We start from the raw sequence: 17,195 nt of genomic DNA, 5'->3' as shown, positions 1-17,195 counted from the left end.
AGTTTATCTGCATAACTTAGGTTCTTCCTTTTCTTTTATTTCCCTGCCAGGTGCCGTAGCATTATGTTGGGTGATGGTAGTGGGACAGGGAGGGGGTACGTTGGCCATGTTCATATCATTAAAAAGGTTATTGTTCTCGCTGTCACTGTTCATGGTCTGAGGGTGCGCACTTGAATGGTTTGGCGGGCAGGAGACTCGGTCGGGCAGCCAATCAGCGCTTGGCTGGCGCTGACGTCACACGACCTATCATGGAGTGAAGCTTTTGTTGGCTGGGCGGAGCACTGGAGCCCGGCCTTCTTGAAAATTTCAAGCACATCCGGTGCGTGATAGCGGGCATTTAGTTCATGATAAAGGTATTTGGGTAGTTTTTTATATAGGCATGATAGCGAGATACGCCATAGCGGAACCCATGATAGCCGAGGGTTGAGTGTACACTAGTTTTTTAATTATGTAAGTTATAGATAGAAACCCCCTGGGGGTAGGGGGGTTTTCAAGAATACTCCCCCAGTATCCCTGCTTGTCGTAAAAGGCGACTAAAAGGGTTGGCGGAGGGTTAGTGCCCCTTCCCGGAAAACAACTAACTAAAAAAAACAAACAAGAAGCCTCGGACAAGGATTGACCAAACGATGACGACCCAGGACCGGACAAAGGACTTGGTAATGAGTACATGGAATGTAAGAGGAGCGAGTGATGAGGTGAAAGAGAGAGAGATTGTCCAGGTGCTTGAGGATGCGAAAGTGGATGTATGTGGAATAACTGAAACAAAATGAAGAGGAGAAAGTGTGAGAGAATGGGAGTATGGATGGGGTATATGTGCAGGAGTAGATTAGAATGAGAGGGCAAAGGAAGGAGTGGGTATAGTTGTGAGTAAAAGATGGAAGAAGAGCATAAGACAGTATGGATCAGTTGGGTCAAGGATTGTGTGGGTAAAGTTGAAAGTTGGAATACAAATGTGGGCGATTGTGTGTGTGTATGCGCCAACGCAAGATCATGCTAGAAGAGTGAGAGAAGAGTTCTGGACAAATGTGGAAGTGTGCATGGAAAAGTTTGGAAGGAATGAGAGAGTGTTTTTGATTGGTGATATGAATGGTAAAGTTGGTAATGTGAAGGTGGATGGAATAGTTGGTGAGTGGGGTGTGCCTGCTGAGATAGATGAGAATGGGAGTGTGTTAGTGGACATTTGTGCTGGGAGGGGGTTGGTGATAGCCAATACTCTCTTCAGGTATAAAATGATCCACAGGTATACATGGCGAGTGATGAGAAGGGTGGGTGGTGAACTGAATGAAAGGAAGGCAATGATTGATTATGTGTGTGTGGATGAAAGGATGCGAAGATCTGTAAAGGATGCAAGAGTGTATAGAGGTTGGAGGAGTGGACTTTCTGACCACTACTTGGTGGTGGCAAGAATTAGGATGCAAGTAAGATGGAGGAATAGAAGAAGGGAAAGACGAGAGGAAGGAGTAGTTGCAAGGAGAGTGGAAAGGTTACAAGAGGATGAGAAAAAGGCAGAGTATAAGAGAGAAGTGGAGGAACAATTGGGCAAATATGAATTGGAGCAGATGGGAGACGTGGAAGGTATGTGTAAGATATTTACAGAAGAAATATGTGCAGCATGTGATGTGGTGTGTGGAAGGAAGAGAAGACGGAGGGGGGTGCAGGGAACAGCGTGGTGGACTGAAGAGGTGAAACAGGCTGTGGCACAAAAGAAGAAAGCATACAATGAAAGGATGAGAAATAGGGGTGTGGAAGAAGTTGAGAGGCGGAATGGAGAGTTATATGTGGAAAGGAAGAGAGAGGTGAAAAGATTAGTAAGAGAGAGTAAGAAGAGAGTGTATGAGGAATTTATAAAGAATTTTAGTGTAAAATGGAGGGACTGTAAGAAAATGTTCTGGAGAGAAGTGAAAAGAGTAAGACAGGGTGGAAGTGAAGTTAGCAGGGGAGTGAAAGATAAAAATGGTAGATTACTAGTGGAGAAGGGAGAAAAAGTGAGCAGATGGAGAGAACACTTTAAGGAATTGTTGAATGTAGAGGATGGAAGTAATGCGAGTATAAGTGGCTGGGGAATGGCTGGGAGAAGGAGGGAGGTGAGAAGACAGGAAGAAATCAGTAGGATAGAAGTTGTGGAAGCAATGAAGAAAGTTAAATCGGGGAAAGCCCCAGGAATTGATGGAGTGTGTGGTGAAATGCTGAAGCATGGGGGAGAGATAGTAGTAGAATGGATGTGGAAGATGTGCAGATTGGCCTGGGAGGAAGGTAGAGTCCCGGAGGATTGGAAGTCAGGTATAATTATTCCCTTGTACAAAGGAAAAGGGGAAAAGAAGTGTGTGGTAATCATACGGGCATTTGTCTTCTTAGTATAATAGGAAAAGTGTATGGTAGGATACTTATAGACAGAGTTAGAGAAAGAACAGAGAAATTAGTTGGAGAAGAACAGGGAGGCTTTAGGAAGGGAAGAGGTTGCGTAGATCAGATATTCATTTTTAGATCTTTAGTGGAAAAGTTTCTAGAGAAGGGAAAAAAGTTGTATGCGGCTTTCATGGATTTGGAGAAAGCATATGACAGGGTGGATAGACAAGGATTGTGAAAAGTGTTAAGAATATATGGAGTAGATGGGAAGTTGTTGAATGTTGTGAAGAGTATGTACGATGGTGCGAAGGCTGCAGTGCGTGTAGATGGTGAACTAAGTGAATTTTTCTCTTTGAAAGTTGGTTTGAAACAGGGATGTGTCATGTCTCCATGTTTGTTCAATCTGTACATGGATGGGGTAATAAAAGAGGTACAAGGTAGGGTAGTGGATGTTGGAGTGGCCCTGGTGAGAGAGGATAGTGTTTGGAAACTCCCTGTACTGTTGTTTGCAGATGATACTGTGTTGTTGAGTGAAGACGAAGGGGAGCTGCAAGGCTTGGTGGATGATTTTGAGAGAGTGTGTAAGAAACGGAACCTAAAGGTAAATGTAGGGAAGAGTAAAGTGATGGTCTTTGAGAGAGGTGAAGTTAGTGAATGTACAGCGAGGTTGGATGGTGAGGAATTGGAAAATGTGAGTACGTTTAAGTATTTGGGTAGTGTGATGAGTAAGGATGGAGGTTTGGAGGGTGAAGTGCTTGAAAGGGTACAGCAGGGAAGAAAGGTTGCTGGTTCCTTGAAAGCAGTGATATGAAACAGGGAAGTGAGCATGGATGTGAAAAAGTTACTACATGACAGTATTGTGATACCAACTCTAACGTACGGAAGTGAAACTTGGACATTGTTGGAAGGACACAAGTCAAGAGTGAGAGCAGTGGAAATGAGTTATTTAAGAGGAGCCTGTGGAGTCATGTGGAGAGACAGGCTGACGAATGAGGATATAAAGGAGCGTTGTGGTGTGGATGTGGATGTGATAGAAAGCGTTATGAGGAACACACTGAGGTGGTTTGGCCATGTGGAGAGGATGGAGGGTGAAAGACTGACGAAGAGAGTGTATGTGAGTGAGGTGGAGGGTGGAAGAGGGAGGGGGAGGCCGAGGATGAGATGGAGGGATGGGGTGGAGAGGTATATGAGAGAGGGGGGTGTGAGTTGGGAGCAGGGCAGTGAAATGGCGGGGGACAGGGCGACTTGGAGGCGAATTGTTTGTGGCCACCCCAAACGGGATTGAGGCGTCTGGCAATAGATAGATAGATAGAAACAGGGGATATAACTTTGGAAGGGGTAGCAAAATCTATAAAGGAGTTAAAGAATTTTAAGGCTCCAGGTGAGGATGGAATATTCCCTGAAATGCTTAAGGTGGAAAATGACGAGTTGATGAATGCGCTTTTGAAACTTTTTAAAGTGGCTTGGGATAATGGTGGAATTCCAGAAGAGTGGAAAAATGGAGTGATTATAAAAATACCAAAAAAAGAGAGATTTAAGTGTGTGTGGCAATTGGAGGGGGATAACTTTGACACCTGTAGTTGCAAAAGTCTTTTCCAAAATCTTGTTGAACAGAATAGAGCCAGTAATTGATAAAATTTTAAGAGAAGAACAAGCGGGATTTAGAAAGGGTCGAGGTTGTAATGATCAGATTTTCATTGTAAGGCATCTAATGCAACAAGCTAATGAGATGAAAATGCCACTTAACATGTGTTTTGTGTATTTTGAAAAGGCGTTTGATAGTGTTTCACGTGGAGCTATGTTGAAAATTATGAGATTCTATGGTATACCAGAAAAGTTTGTAAATGTTATTAGAAGCCTGCATGAAGGTACTTTTTGTAAGGTAATGGTGGGTGGTTCTTTGAGTGATCCATTTCAAGTTAGGTCAGAAGTGATTCAAGGAGGAGTTCTTTCGCCATTGTTGTTTGTTTTGGTTATGGATTATGTTATGAAAAAGGTTGTAAGGAGAACAGGTGCAGGAATTAACTGGAAAGAAAATAAGAAGCTGATGGATTTGGACTATGCTGATGATATTGTACTGATTTGCGGAAGTATTTACGAGATGCAGAGGGTGCTCGATTGTCTGGTGGAGGAAGGAGAAAAAGTGGGATTGGTAATAAATTGTTGAAAGACTGAAATTATTAATATGAACATGGAGAACCAAATCGATTGTGTAATTGGGAATAATGTGGTGAAGAATGTAGAAAACTTTAAATATCTGGGAACGATTGTATCATCTAATGGATCATTAAACAATGAAATTGAGGAGAGGATTAGACAGGCTTGGCGAGCTGTTGGAATGTTGAAATCTGTTTGGAATAATAATATGCTTTCGGTACATACTAAAGTGAAAATTTACAAGGCCATGGTTAGACCAATTTTAATTTACGGGCATGAGCCATGGTACAGTACAATTGCAACAGATCAGAAAGTATTAGGATTTGAGAATAAAATACTGAGAAGGATTCTTGGGGTAAAGTGGCAAGACAGAGTTACAAATGAAAGAGTAAGGGATATTACGAGAGTGGAACCAGTTAATGAATATGTGAGACTGTCTCGCTGGAAGTGGCTGGGGCACATATACAGAAAAGAAGGTTGTTTAATACAGGATGTGCCAGAGTGGATTGCTAGAGGAAAAAGAGGTAGAGGTAGGCCGAGGGAAACCTGGTTGAGGACAATGAAAAAAGAAGCAGGAGAGGAGTGTTGGTGGGACCTGAAGGAGATGGCAGGAGACAAATATTGGTGGAGAGAGTTCATTGAGGCCCTATGCATCCCGTGGGGTGCCACAGGAAATGATTGATTGATTGATTGAAGTTATAAAAGTGATGGTGGTTTATTGTTTATATAGTAAATGTAAAATATGGCATCAAATCATGGGCATTAAATGAAAAATAATAATATATTGAAACGTGAATCAGCTGATTTATGATCGATCCTTCATCTTGGCATAAGGCTACATTCGAGACATTGGCATTTATATAAATGCCTAATTACCTTAAGTGAACGATCGACATACTTTGGAATTATACATATAATCTTCATGTTACGTCTATATAAATGTTTCGAGATATTTCGCCATCAAGTCAATTCGCCATCACAACAATAACAAGATAATTCACCGTCGGGACTTTTTGTTCTCAGGATGATTCCCCGTCGTTTATTTTCATATCAGTTTATTTAGGAAGTACAGGTACACAAGTTTTTTAGTACTGTACTTGTACCTCTTCAAAGTCGTTTTAAAATATACCCAGGATGTTGTAGTACCAGTGGAAATTAATGAAAACAGCTGTGGGTGATGCTAGAACATAATTCAAAGTCAACTACAGCAAGGTAGAAACAAGTTAAATATTGTCTATAAGTGCAACTTACAAATGATATCCAAAGCCAATGGTATTGAATGAAAATAGACTTTGATAGATCCCCCTGAGAATTAGTTATTAAAGTATCAGTTAATCAGTAATAAGTATATTTATAGAATGACGGGGAATTGTCCTGACGGGGAACGTCCTTATTATGACGGCGAATTGTCGACTTCATGGCGAATTGTCTAGGAACCACATAAACAACAGTTGCTTGCTTCAGTAAAGGTAAGATCTACTGTATACTGTAGTTTTCATGCTTTTTTCTCTTTATTCACTATTAATGTGTTACTTTAAATGTTTAAAGATAAGGATATTTCATGTATGTGAGTGCTAAGGTGTGTGTATGTGAGAGTTTAGGCACGTTTGGGAACGTATCCCCATTGACTCCATGTTATAATGGGATTGCTATACGATGGATTTCTGTACGATGGGGTTTTCAGGAACGGAACCCCATCGTATAATGATGGTTTACTGTATATCGCTTCAGCCCTGCCTTCTCCCATTTCCACAGTATCTACATTTATGTTGCTCTTCACTGCTGTCATCACTCCTCCTCCCGTTTTTTCATTTCTGTCTTTTCTCCACAGTTTGTATTTACCATCTCCCAAATGAACATCAATATCTTCTCTTAATTTGGTCTCTACAAAGCACACGACATCACGTTCATGTTCTCTCAAGAAATCGTTAATTTCAATCCTTGTCGATATGAAACCATCAGCATTAGTATATATCACCTTCAAATTATTTTTGACGTTTTTAATACCCTCTTCTCTCCTACTCTCTGTCCGTACCACTTCCTCAACTTCTGATAGTTCACAGCCATCCCCCTTAGTTTCCTTCACTTCTAATTCCTTAAATACCACTTCCTTACTTTCATATCCATTACTCTCCAAAAAAAAGTATTACATTCTTCCTCTGTCCTTTTATCATTTTTTTCCTTTATTTCTTCCTTCAATGATTTTAAAACTTCTCTTTCTTCTTCATTCAAATCTTTTCTTATTATAATATTTTCCATCCCTGCCTCTTTGCTTAATTTCCAGGTCACTTTAAGTATCTTATTTATTACACTTTCTGATGTACCAGTTAGGCGCAAAAATAGCTACTGTACTGTATATGTATATATATATATATATATATATACAGTATATATATATATATATATATATATATATATATATATATATATATATATTATAATGCTCAGTCAGACCATCACTTGGTAGGCCCCAGGATTGTATTGCTTGCTTATTTTAACAGCTTGTTTGTTTGCTTATCTGTTGAAGCGTCTTGTCTTCGACCCAACTATTATAGTTGTCATTTGCCTTTTTGGCAGTTGGCCCCATATCCATGTTTGCAGCATGTGACTTCCCAGGCTTCTTTTCTCCTGCCAAGTGTAGGGGTGTCCCTCTCTGGGGCCTTTTGAGATCACCTGTTCTCTGACTTGCACCAGCTGTGTGAACAAGCCTACATCTTTTCTATCCTTAATGACCTAGAGCAGCTTGTACAGCACCCTACCCGTATCCCTGACCACCTTGGAGAGAGCTCCAACATACTTGACCTCTTCCTCACAACTAATCCTTCTGCTTACTCTGTTAATCTTTTCTCTCCGTTGGGCTCCTCCGATCACAACCTTATTACCTTAACCTGTCCTGTCACTCCGGTACGGCCTGTGGACCCTCCAGTGAAACGTCGTCTGTGGCATTTTGGAGCCGCGGACTGGGAGGCCCTCAGGCAGTACTTCTTTGATTTTCCCTGGAATGATTATTGCTTCCATGGCCGTGAGCCATCTGAGTGTGCCTTGCGCATTACGGAGGTTATTCTCTCGGGCATGGAAGCATACATTCCTTTCTCATATCCTTTGACTAATGCAAGAAAGCCTTGGTTTAATCACGCTTGTTCTAATGCTGTCCGCAACAAGGAGAGGGCCTACAAAAGGTACCGGAGCCAACCCACCCCTGAATCACATCATCTTTACGTTTCTGCCCGGAATCGTGCTAAGTCTGTTCTTCGCTCTACTAAAAATAATTTCATCCATACTAAATGCTCTCAACTCTCCGACTCGAATTCTTCCCGCTCCTTCTGGCATCTTGCCAAAAATCTTTCTAACAACTTTACCTCATCATCCTTCCCTCCTCTTTTCTACTCTGATGGTTCTGTAGCTATTTCTTCTACTGATAAAGCAGATCTCTTCGCACAGACTTTCTCCTCCAATTCTACCTTAGACGATTCCGGTGCTGTTCCTCCATCACTTCCCTCCTCTGACTTCCTCATGGCTGACATTAAAATTTCTTCAGTTGATGCATTTTCTGCCATCACTGGCCTCAGTACTAACAAGGCATATGGGCCTGATGGGGTCCCTCCTGTTGTTCTCAAGAACTGTGCTTCTGTGCTTACACCCTGCCTAGGCAAACTCTTTCGCCTTTGTCTGTCAACTTGTACCTTTCCTTCTTGCTGGAAGTTTGCTCTCATTCAGCCAGTCCCAAAGAAGGGTGACCACTCCCAACCCTCCAACTATCGTCCAATTGCTTTAACGTCCTGTATTTCAAAAGTTTTCGAGTCAATTCTTAATAGAAAAATTTTAAGGCATCTTTCCTATCACAACCTTCTTTCCCATCGTCAGTATGGGTTCCGTCAGGGACGCTCCACTGGCGATCTTCTCACCTACCTTTCAGACTCCTGGTCATCCTCCTTTCGGGACTTTGGCGAAAGCTTTGCCATTGCACTTGACATCTCAAAGGCTTTCGATCGAGTCTGGCATAAATCTTTAATTTCCAAACTGCCCTCCTACGGTTTCTATCCTTCTATCTGTGCCTTCATTGCTAGCTTCCTTTCTGGTCGTTCTATAGCCGCTGTTGTAGACGGCCATCATTCTTCTCCTAGATCTATCAACAGTGGTGTTCCTCAGGGCTCTGTCCTATCACCAACTCTCTTCCTTTTATTCATCAATGATCTTCTAAGCTGTACATCTAATCCTATCCACTCATACGCTGACGACTCCACCCTTCACCTTTCCATTCGGTTCCCGCAACGCCTATCTCAACAGTTACTTAAACAAGCAAGGGATGAGGCTGTGGCACACCTAATGTCTGATTTGGCTCGTATCTCTGATTGGGGTAAAAATAATATGGTTGTCTTTAATGCATCTAAGACTCAGTTCTTACACCTATCAACCCGACAAAATCTTCCACAGGTTTACCCACAAATGTTTAATAACATTCAGCTTAATCCTGCATCATCTTTGAACATGCTTGGGGTTTCATTTACTCGGGACTTATCTTGGAAAGATCATATTACATCTCTTGTAAAATCTGCTTCCAAGAGATTGGGTGTGCTAAGCCGACTCCGCTCTTTCTTTACCCCTGCACAACTGTTGACTCTATACAGGGGTTTTATCCGCCCCTGTGTGGAGTACAGCTCTCATGTGTGGGGAGGCTCCCCACATACAGCTCTTCTCAATAGGGTGGAGTCAAAGGCTTTTCGTCTCATTGACTCTCCTCCTCTTACTGACTCCCTTCAACCTCTGTCTCTTCGCCGCACTGTTGCATCTTTATCTCTTTTCTATCGCTACTTTAATGGTCACTGCTCTTCTGAACTGTCTGCTTGCATTCCTCCACCTCTACTACGGGCGCTAGCACCCGTCTGGCAGCAAACTCTCATCCTTTTTCTGTCCAACTCTCTAATGCAAGAGTTAACCGTTACTCCCAGTCTTTCATTTATGCAACAGGTCAGCTCTGGAACTGTCTCCCTCTGTCTGTATTTCCTGCTACCTATGATCTCCAGTCTTTCAAACGCAGTGTGTCCAGGCATCTCAAAATGATCGGATCTTGAATTTGGCTCTATATTGTATTTTGTTTTTCTCTTGGAGGGAACTGTTACTGCGGGCTCATGGCCTTTGGTTCCTTCTTCCTCGCATTAAAAAAAAAAAAAAAAAAAAAAAAAAGTGAATATCCATAGTTAATTAATCCCTACACCGCGGGCTTGTTTACCAATGACTTGCGTGTGCCGCGGGGTTATTTGGGCTCCGACAGACTCTCAAAAGATATTTGCCAAAAATCAGTTATTAGTCCTAGAATAATAAAATTACATATGCTTATGGCACATACCTTCAGCTTTCTCCTGGAATGATTGTTGAGCCTTCGTCGGTTACCGTAGGACTTGTGGAGACCTCTGAAGTAGGGTAACGAAGTCTCCACTTTACACTTCCCGACAACCCGTAATATGATTACCACAGCCAGATACAAACACTATAAACACTATTCTACAATTTTCAAGTAGTTTGGGATCCATTCTCAAAAAAAAAAACACTGTGAAAGGAATGGAAATTACGAGCGCGTCTGATCGTCACACTGGCACTAGTTCGCTCTTGGTAGTCTGTCATTTATTATTCATAAAACCCCTCACACTTTATATTTCTATTACTATATAACACTTATATATATCTACAGTCTTTATCTATAAGTTTCCTTCAGTAGTATTAGTTTATTGTCACTGTAGGGATTCAATTTCTTTCAGTAAAATACGTAGCATTCACTTTCTCGTCCTGTATACTGGCATTGAGAGTGAATGTCACTTTCATCTTCACTCTCATAACTCATAGCATTCAGACATGCTAGAGTGAAACTTTCACTTTCATTACTCCTAGGGTATATACTCGTATTCTTATAATACTACTCATTTACATTTCTATTTACGTTCTCTATTTTATTTACGTTATTTACATTTCTATTTTATTTACACTGTGTTGTGCACTGTCACTTGAAATAACTTATAAAACTATTTTCCATTGGTCACGTATATTTACATTCATTACTTTCACTTGCTGTTTACACATTATTTACACATTATTTACAATTCCACTTGCACTGTTTTACTCAATAGAAAGATCGTAGTCACTCTTTTATCAATTGTCAGCCCTTTACCTTTTTCCACACGAGGTTTAGTAGGGGGTAAAGTTCACAGAGCCATTTGCATGGGGGTGAAAAAAAGGCCTTGAAGTCAGCAAGAAGAAACATACGTCCTCTCACTGCGGAAGATGAGAGTAAACTGATAACGCAGGGCCAGCCAGCCTGGAGGCCTGTTTAGGGGTTATTCAGAGTTACCAATATTACTTCTTGAAACAGCTAAGTCTAGCACTGATATGATTGGCAGAAAATCTAGACAATACATTATAAATTTGGTAGTTCCAGTTGAATGTAAATATCACTTAGGCTTCTCCCTTCCCTCCTTACATGTATATTTATTACGAAAATAGATTAGAGGCCTACTTAGGAGATATATAATCAGAGCTACCAATGTTAAATCTTGAAACAGCTTTGTGTAGCACTGATATGTTTGGCAGGAAATCTAGACAATACATTATAAATTAGGTAGTTCCAGGTGAATGTAAATATCACTTAGGCTTCTCCCTTCCCTCCTTACATGTATATTTATTACGAAAATAGATTATACGGCATATTTCAAGGGGAAAAAAACAGCGAAAATTAGCGAACGAGTGCACCTGAGGTGTTGTCAGGTGATAATTAGCCAATTCCAGGTGTATGGCACTCTCACTTACCTGATTTCTTTCTTGTATATATTATTTGGTATAAGAATACGACATAGGGCTTATTTCAATGGATGAAATCAGTGAAAAATTCCAGGGAAGATTTACTTAGCGTAGCACGGCCGGGCAGGTGAGAGGATAGGGTAATGGAGGGGGGGTAGGGAGGGGAGTCAAGAACGGGGAGAAATGGCTAAATTGTCAACAATGGATGGGAGTACAGATGAGATTAGGAGTGCTGACTAGTGTTGGACATTGTCAGTACTGATAGATGATACAAGCCCCCACTTGGAAGCCCGGGTGAATTCAAAATAACACAGAATCACAAAAGCGACGCCCCGCGGTATGATCCCTTGCTCCCAAGCGTCACGAAAGTGACGCCGCGCGGTTAAGGGGTTAAGCACTACACTCTAACCCATACCAGTAAATTAGTGTGTTTTAGAATATAATCCTCTAATTGCTGGCAACGGATGAGTCTGGTAGTACCTTCTGTCCTCCTGCCTTATGGACTCTATTCTCCAAAATGGGTTCTCTTGATGACATTATTTACAGTGAAACAAAATGCATCATTGAGAGTTGGACATTGGGAAAGAAAGCATCAGGTTCCAGTAATGGGCTAGCTTTAAGATCTGACCCATCTTAGTGCTTTGCCAGATTTATTTTTTCTGATGTGGTTTGTTCTGCCTGGTTGAGTATTACCCTGGGACTATCTTATAGGACCAGGAATGAGCCTGTTTGCTAATTATGCATTACACCCCTCATTTATCAGGAAAGAGGGGGCTTTATTTTGAAACCTGCCATTATATGTAGATAATGGGGGTGATTGAAATTTTGCAATGATGAACCAAGGTGTAATGATTCTGTAAATGGTTTAAAGGCACTGCCATGGAGCGTATCTAATACTTCTCACGTGTTGCAACTTCCCCTTCATAGTGCTAAGGGAAATGGCGTCCTGTATTTCTTCCAACTGCCCATTTTTGCAGTTAAGCTACTTTTTGGTATATCTTCCAGAGGTAGCCAACCATCTACTACCTATGATATATCTAATAATGTGACATATTTCAGGTGGTAACTGTGGCCTCAGTAGATGGTCACATATCCATCCTCCCTACAAAGACGAAACCAAAGAAACTGAGCTTCCAAGGATCTGATGGCAAGAAGTGAGTACTGTAATTAATAGCAAGTTGTTGTAGTGATAGTGAGAAAGGGAACTGCTAATTTTGAGTTAAGTCTGATGAATGTTGTACATGTACTTGATACCTTGATATTGATTGACTTGTTTAGATAACTTTTAAGGAAATATACCACCCCTCTGAATAACATGCATTTTGAACAGTGACAGTATTCGACTTTATTTAATCTGGATTTAGAGTCTAACTTAGTTCTAAGAATGATTTTCACATTGTATTGTTTCTCTTGAGTTGTAAATACTCAGATAGATAAATACTTGTATGTATGTACAGTCGTCAACATAAATTCGCAGCAAGTCTACTCGTGTGATATGAGTCCTTTTATCTGGGAACAGTGTAAGGGGACTAGTTGCCACGTAGACTTTTATACCCTTTAACGACATGTTTTTAAGAAGTGGTACTAGAGGCTGGCTAGAGTACAGTATTATGTATACCGTATTTAATTAGTATAAAAAAAAGTGCAAGAGTTGACAGAATGTTATGAAACGACGTATGAGCGTAACACTCAGACATTCCTCATAACCGTGTCTAAACTCCCTTCCCCTCTCTCCCCCTTTCTCCTCCTGATGTCCCCCCACCCCTCCCTCTCCCTCCTACACCCCACTTACGCTCATGCCTCTCCACTTTCTCCTTTCCCCACTCTCTCTACTTTCAATCATTTATACACGGCACTAACCCGACTGGTGCATCACAATTCTTTCTTGACTGTTTGCCTAACCAATACTGTCCTGTTCTCAATTGCTCGAAATGCTTTAATAAAATGTATCCAAGGCTAATTACCAATAATGTATAACTTCCTGTTCTAATCCAATTTTCACCCTCCCCATCTGATTCCCACTCTTTTTATTCCAGTTGTCATTCTTTTCTCTACCCTTGTCACTACCAACATCCGCTAGATACAGAAACGTTTGAGGTCTTGTTCTTGTGATGTATTCTGTACTGTGTGTGTGTGTGTGTGTGTGTGTGTGTGTGTGTGTGTGTGTGTTTAGTGAGCCTGGCAGTTGGTGGCTATTATTTCAGTAGGCAAAATTAAACAAACATTTGTGCCCATTCCTCCTAGTTCCTCTCTCTCTCTCTCTCTCGTTCCAAGGAAAATGTTCCCATCCTCCTCATACTGTTCACTGATTCATGAAGCAGGATCAGAACCCATCATGTTTCGAACTACTGCATCACGTTCAGAGTAAAGAGTGGGTGAAAAAGACTGAGGCATGGCACAATACTCCTGTATGTAAGGAGCTAAAAGGTTACAGGAAGAGACAAGAAATGGAGAAGAGTGCAGTTCATTACGTAGATCTGCGCCGTGGTTAAGGTAGACAGGGTGCGGAGAGAGGGGGGTGGAAATGAAGGAGCAAGGGGGAGGGTGAGAGGTAGGGTGGGGAGGGACATGGAGTGGGTATGAGGGAGAGAGCAGAAGTTTTATCACTCTACAACATTCTTCTGTCGTCTTTTGCTCATTTTTATGCTAATCAAATATAAAGACTATTGCATTCTGGGCAATTTATAGCACTAACTCTTAAAAACACGTCTTTAAAGCGTATAAAAGCCTGTGTGGCGACTAGTTCCTATACATTGTTGCCAGACAAAACAACCACATCACACGAGCAGGCTTGCAGCGAATTTGTGCTGACGACTGTACATGTTTATTGTAATAATCTGAAATTTCAGTATAAACATGCAGTTTATTGCAGTATATGGTTAGGTTAGGTTAGGTTACCATCCACTCATTCGGTGTATCGCTGCTCTTGGGTGTCTGCCCTTTCCTCTCCTCCCTCCTTTCCTTCATTCTTTGTCAGTCTTTACTTCATTCTTTCCTTGTCCTTCTGCCTAGAAGTGACTTTACACTCCCTATTTTGTCTTTCTTTCCTTCATTCATTCCTGTTCTCTCTGCCTATGGGTGATTCTACACTGAATGACAAGCTGAATGGTTTCCTGTCCACCAGGAAACCATTTACTATGCTGGGTGGTAACCACATAAGCAGATTATGGCACCTGGTGGTTTAGTGGGTAATTGCGACATTCCAATCGGATTGAGCCGGTGAAGGTTTATATCCATGGGATGGTTTGGGTTATTGCTCACGTATTGCCACTCGGGGATGTGTGAGGCTGGTCACTCTAATCTTAACCTTTAGACGTAACGATGACGGGCTGGCCTGTCATGTATTTGTCAACCTCTGACATTAATATGACGAGTTTGCACATCATCTGATGATATCTTTAAGGATATATTTTGGGAGTCGTCATTTTTGTTGGATGACGGGCAAAAGTGGGCAGAGCTATGCCTGCCAAGCTAGTGCATGTGTTCTCTCTTGTTTTCCTTCGCTCGGTGTTGTGTGAGGTTGCTCACAGATTGGATATATCCCTCTTAATCTCCCACAGAAAGTGCCTATTTCTCTGGATCTATTGCATTTTTTCCCAGATAATTTTTGTGAATGTAGTTGAGAGTGTGAAGGCTTGCAAAATGCCTAAGGCAAAGAGGTCGTTGTTTAAAGGCAAAGGTCCTGCTAATATTCATGGTGAGGAAGGGCCTGGCACCTCTGATTCAAGTGCATATTTACAAAGCACCACAGTCGAAATTTATGCCCATCCCTGACGTGAAAGGGTTAAATGTTAGGACCAACTTGCCTAGCCCCGGGCTCCTATGTTCCTCATGGGGCAACATTGGATTGGATGATAGTTGGATGGATATTTATTATGAAAATGCTGTACAGTGACCCCACATTTTGTGAGGAAATTTTTTGGATGAATTTAGTTTACACAACTTAAGAATATATACCCAGACAGCCATTTGCAATAGCTCTTTCATATGCTTGGGTAAATATCACAAAAACTTATGGTTCAGCACACCCATTTTAAAAATCTGATGTGGTAACCAACCCTCTTACTTGACGACGAGCTGCTTATGCAAGACCCTCTGTGGCCCCAGGTGGAATCCAGATATGCTTCCTAAAGGCATAGCCTACTGTATATAGGTAAAGCAGACATACACTGTTAAGAAAATGATGTTGAAGTTAAAAGAAAAAAAAAAAAATGGGGGGGAAAGGGGGGAAAGTACCATAAGACCTCAATTTGTGTACTAAGGACCATGTATGACCCAAGCGAGGCTACAGATATGCATCCTAAGGGCATACTGTGTAAAAGTAAAGCAGAAAATGACATGAAGATGTTTAACCTCTTGACTTCAATTGATTTTTAGTCTATTCCTTTAACTACCAGACAGTTTATATTCATCTTATGAAAGGTCTCTCATACTGAAGGCTTTATTATGCTCTGTCTGATCTCTTCTGTTTAAGAAGTCTATCTTGCGCTGAATAAAATTGTCATAGAGATAACAAGAATAAAATTAGAAAAGAATTTCTCTTCTCATTGGGTTAATGGAGTATAAAAATCTGAAAAATAATAATTTCAGCCATCAGAGAGAATTTGTGAAAAGTATTCTGTGCATCGGAATACTTTTCCCATGCATGCAGTGTCCTTGGTACTTCCCCCCCCCCCCCAAGCATGTGGAGCCTGCACATACAGAGGTTCTACTTTTTCTTGTGGGTTTGCAGGATGCAGCCCAAACAACACCCCAGTGCTCTTTGAATGCAAACTGAATAAGCCCTTATGTTAGATGCGGGAGGGCTGCCTAGGTTTACGAATGAAGTCAGATGCGTGCCACATGACATGTTGCCACAGCCAAGGGTCCATATCATCTCCCTCCAAGGGGATGTGAAGAGACAGGTTGAAAACTTTCAGGAATGCCACATGGTCACACAAAAGTGTGTAGAAGGAGTGGAATCTCAGGCACCACAACATGAAGTATTCTTTGGTCTCTTCAAGTCATGAACACCATTGGTACCAAAGGTATGATATTATACCTAAATGGTAATGACTTGTGAGGCCCATGTAGCCCAACCGCAACCTGGTAATGGCAACAACAACATTCCGATTAGGGTGGCGAGCCCAAGGATGTGGGTGGCAAGGCGGTTTGTTACATTGCTTGCATTCCGATATGAGATGCAGGCACTATGCTGGAAACTAGGAAATGCTATCAGTGCCTTCCTTGCTGCTGCATCAGCAGTATCATTGCCATGGATGCCTAAATGCAAGGGGATCCATAGAAGGTGAAAGCACCTGGGGCAGAGGCAAGGAGAAAGATGTAAACCAAAATGGCATGGACTGGCTTAGCATGAGACACTGGATGATCTGAAAGGAAGTGAAGTGAGTCTTATGTAGTACTACCAGTTTGGCATGAAGAGAGGTACATGCAAACTTTAGGGCCTTTAGGATGGCTGGAAATTCTGTAGTCAGGATATCTTGCCACCCAGAGAAAGACCAAGTTTGACAGAGGGAGAGATCCTCCAAATAGGACCCTGAGGCAAAGGATGATTGGTGGAGGGGAGTGGGATCCATCTGCATAAATCCTAAAGGAGTCCCCATAAAAAGAGGAAGCCATGCATAGAAAGAGCCACCGTGCCATGACTGCATCAGTTGACCTCAGGAGTGACACTGGGAGATGGGAGAGAGAAACAAAGGGAAATCATATAAAAAGGGATGGGGGAGAGAGACCACTAGATCAGGCTGAGGATGGTTGAGAGACAGGGTGTGGCAGATTCTTCGGATAATGAAAAGGAACTGCACTCATGGCCAGTCCGTGGGCTGGTGAGAGATTTTGGGGAAACAATTGAGGGAGAAGACTGGGTGGCTGGAGGGAAGGGCAGAAATGCAGTGGAGCAGCTG

The 17,195-nt window shown here is 41.7% G+C and overlaps 1 protein-coding gene across 1 annotated transcript in view; it reads left to right on the top strand.

Annotated features, from left to right (window-relative positions):
• Positions 1–17,195, top strand: part of nonC (serine/threonine-protein kinase Smg1) — a 1,312,439-nt gene that overhangs the window by 892,743 nt on the left and 402,501 nt on the right. The window contains exon 37 of the mRNA XM_080284159.1: positions 12,352–12,446. Within this exon, the coding sequence (XP_080140285.1) occupies positions 12,352–12,446 (95 nt within the window). The remainder of the gene's footprint in view (positions 1–12,351; positions 12,447–17,195) is intronic.

Source organism: Coenobita brevimanus, chromosome 100 (genome assembly GCF_032717465.1).
Source record: "Coenobita brevimanus isolate Jiangsu-jjx chromosome 100, ASM3271746v2, whole genome shotgun sequence".
Classification (NCBI taxonomy): domain Eukaryota; kingdom Metazoa; phylum Arthropoda; class Malacostraca; order Decapoda; family Coenobitidae; genus Coenobita; species Coenobita brevimanus.
Note: the sequence above shows the minus strand (reverse complement) of the source record. Positions and strands in the feature narration are given on the sequence as shown.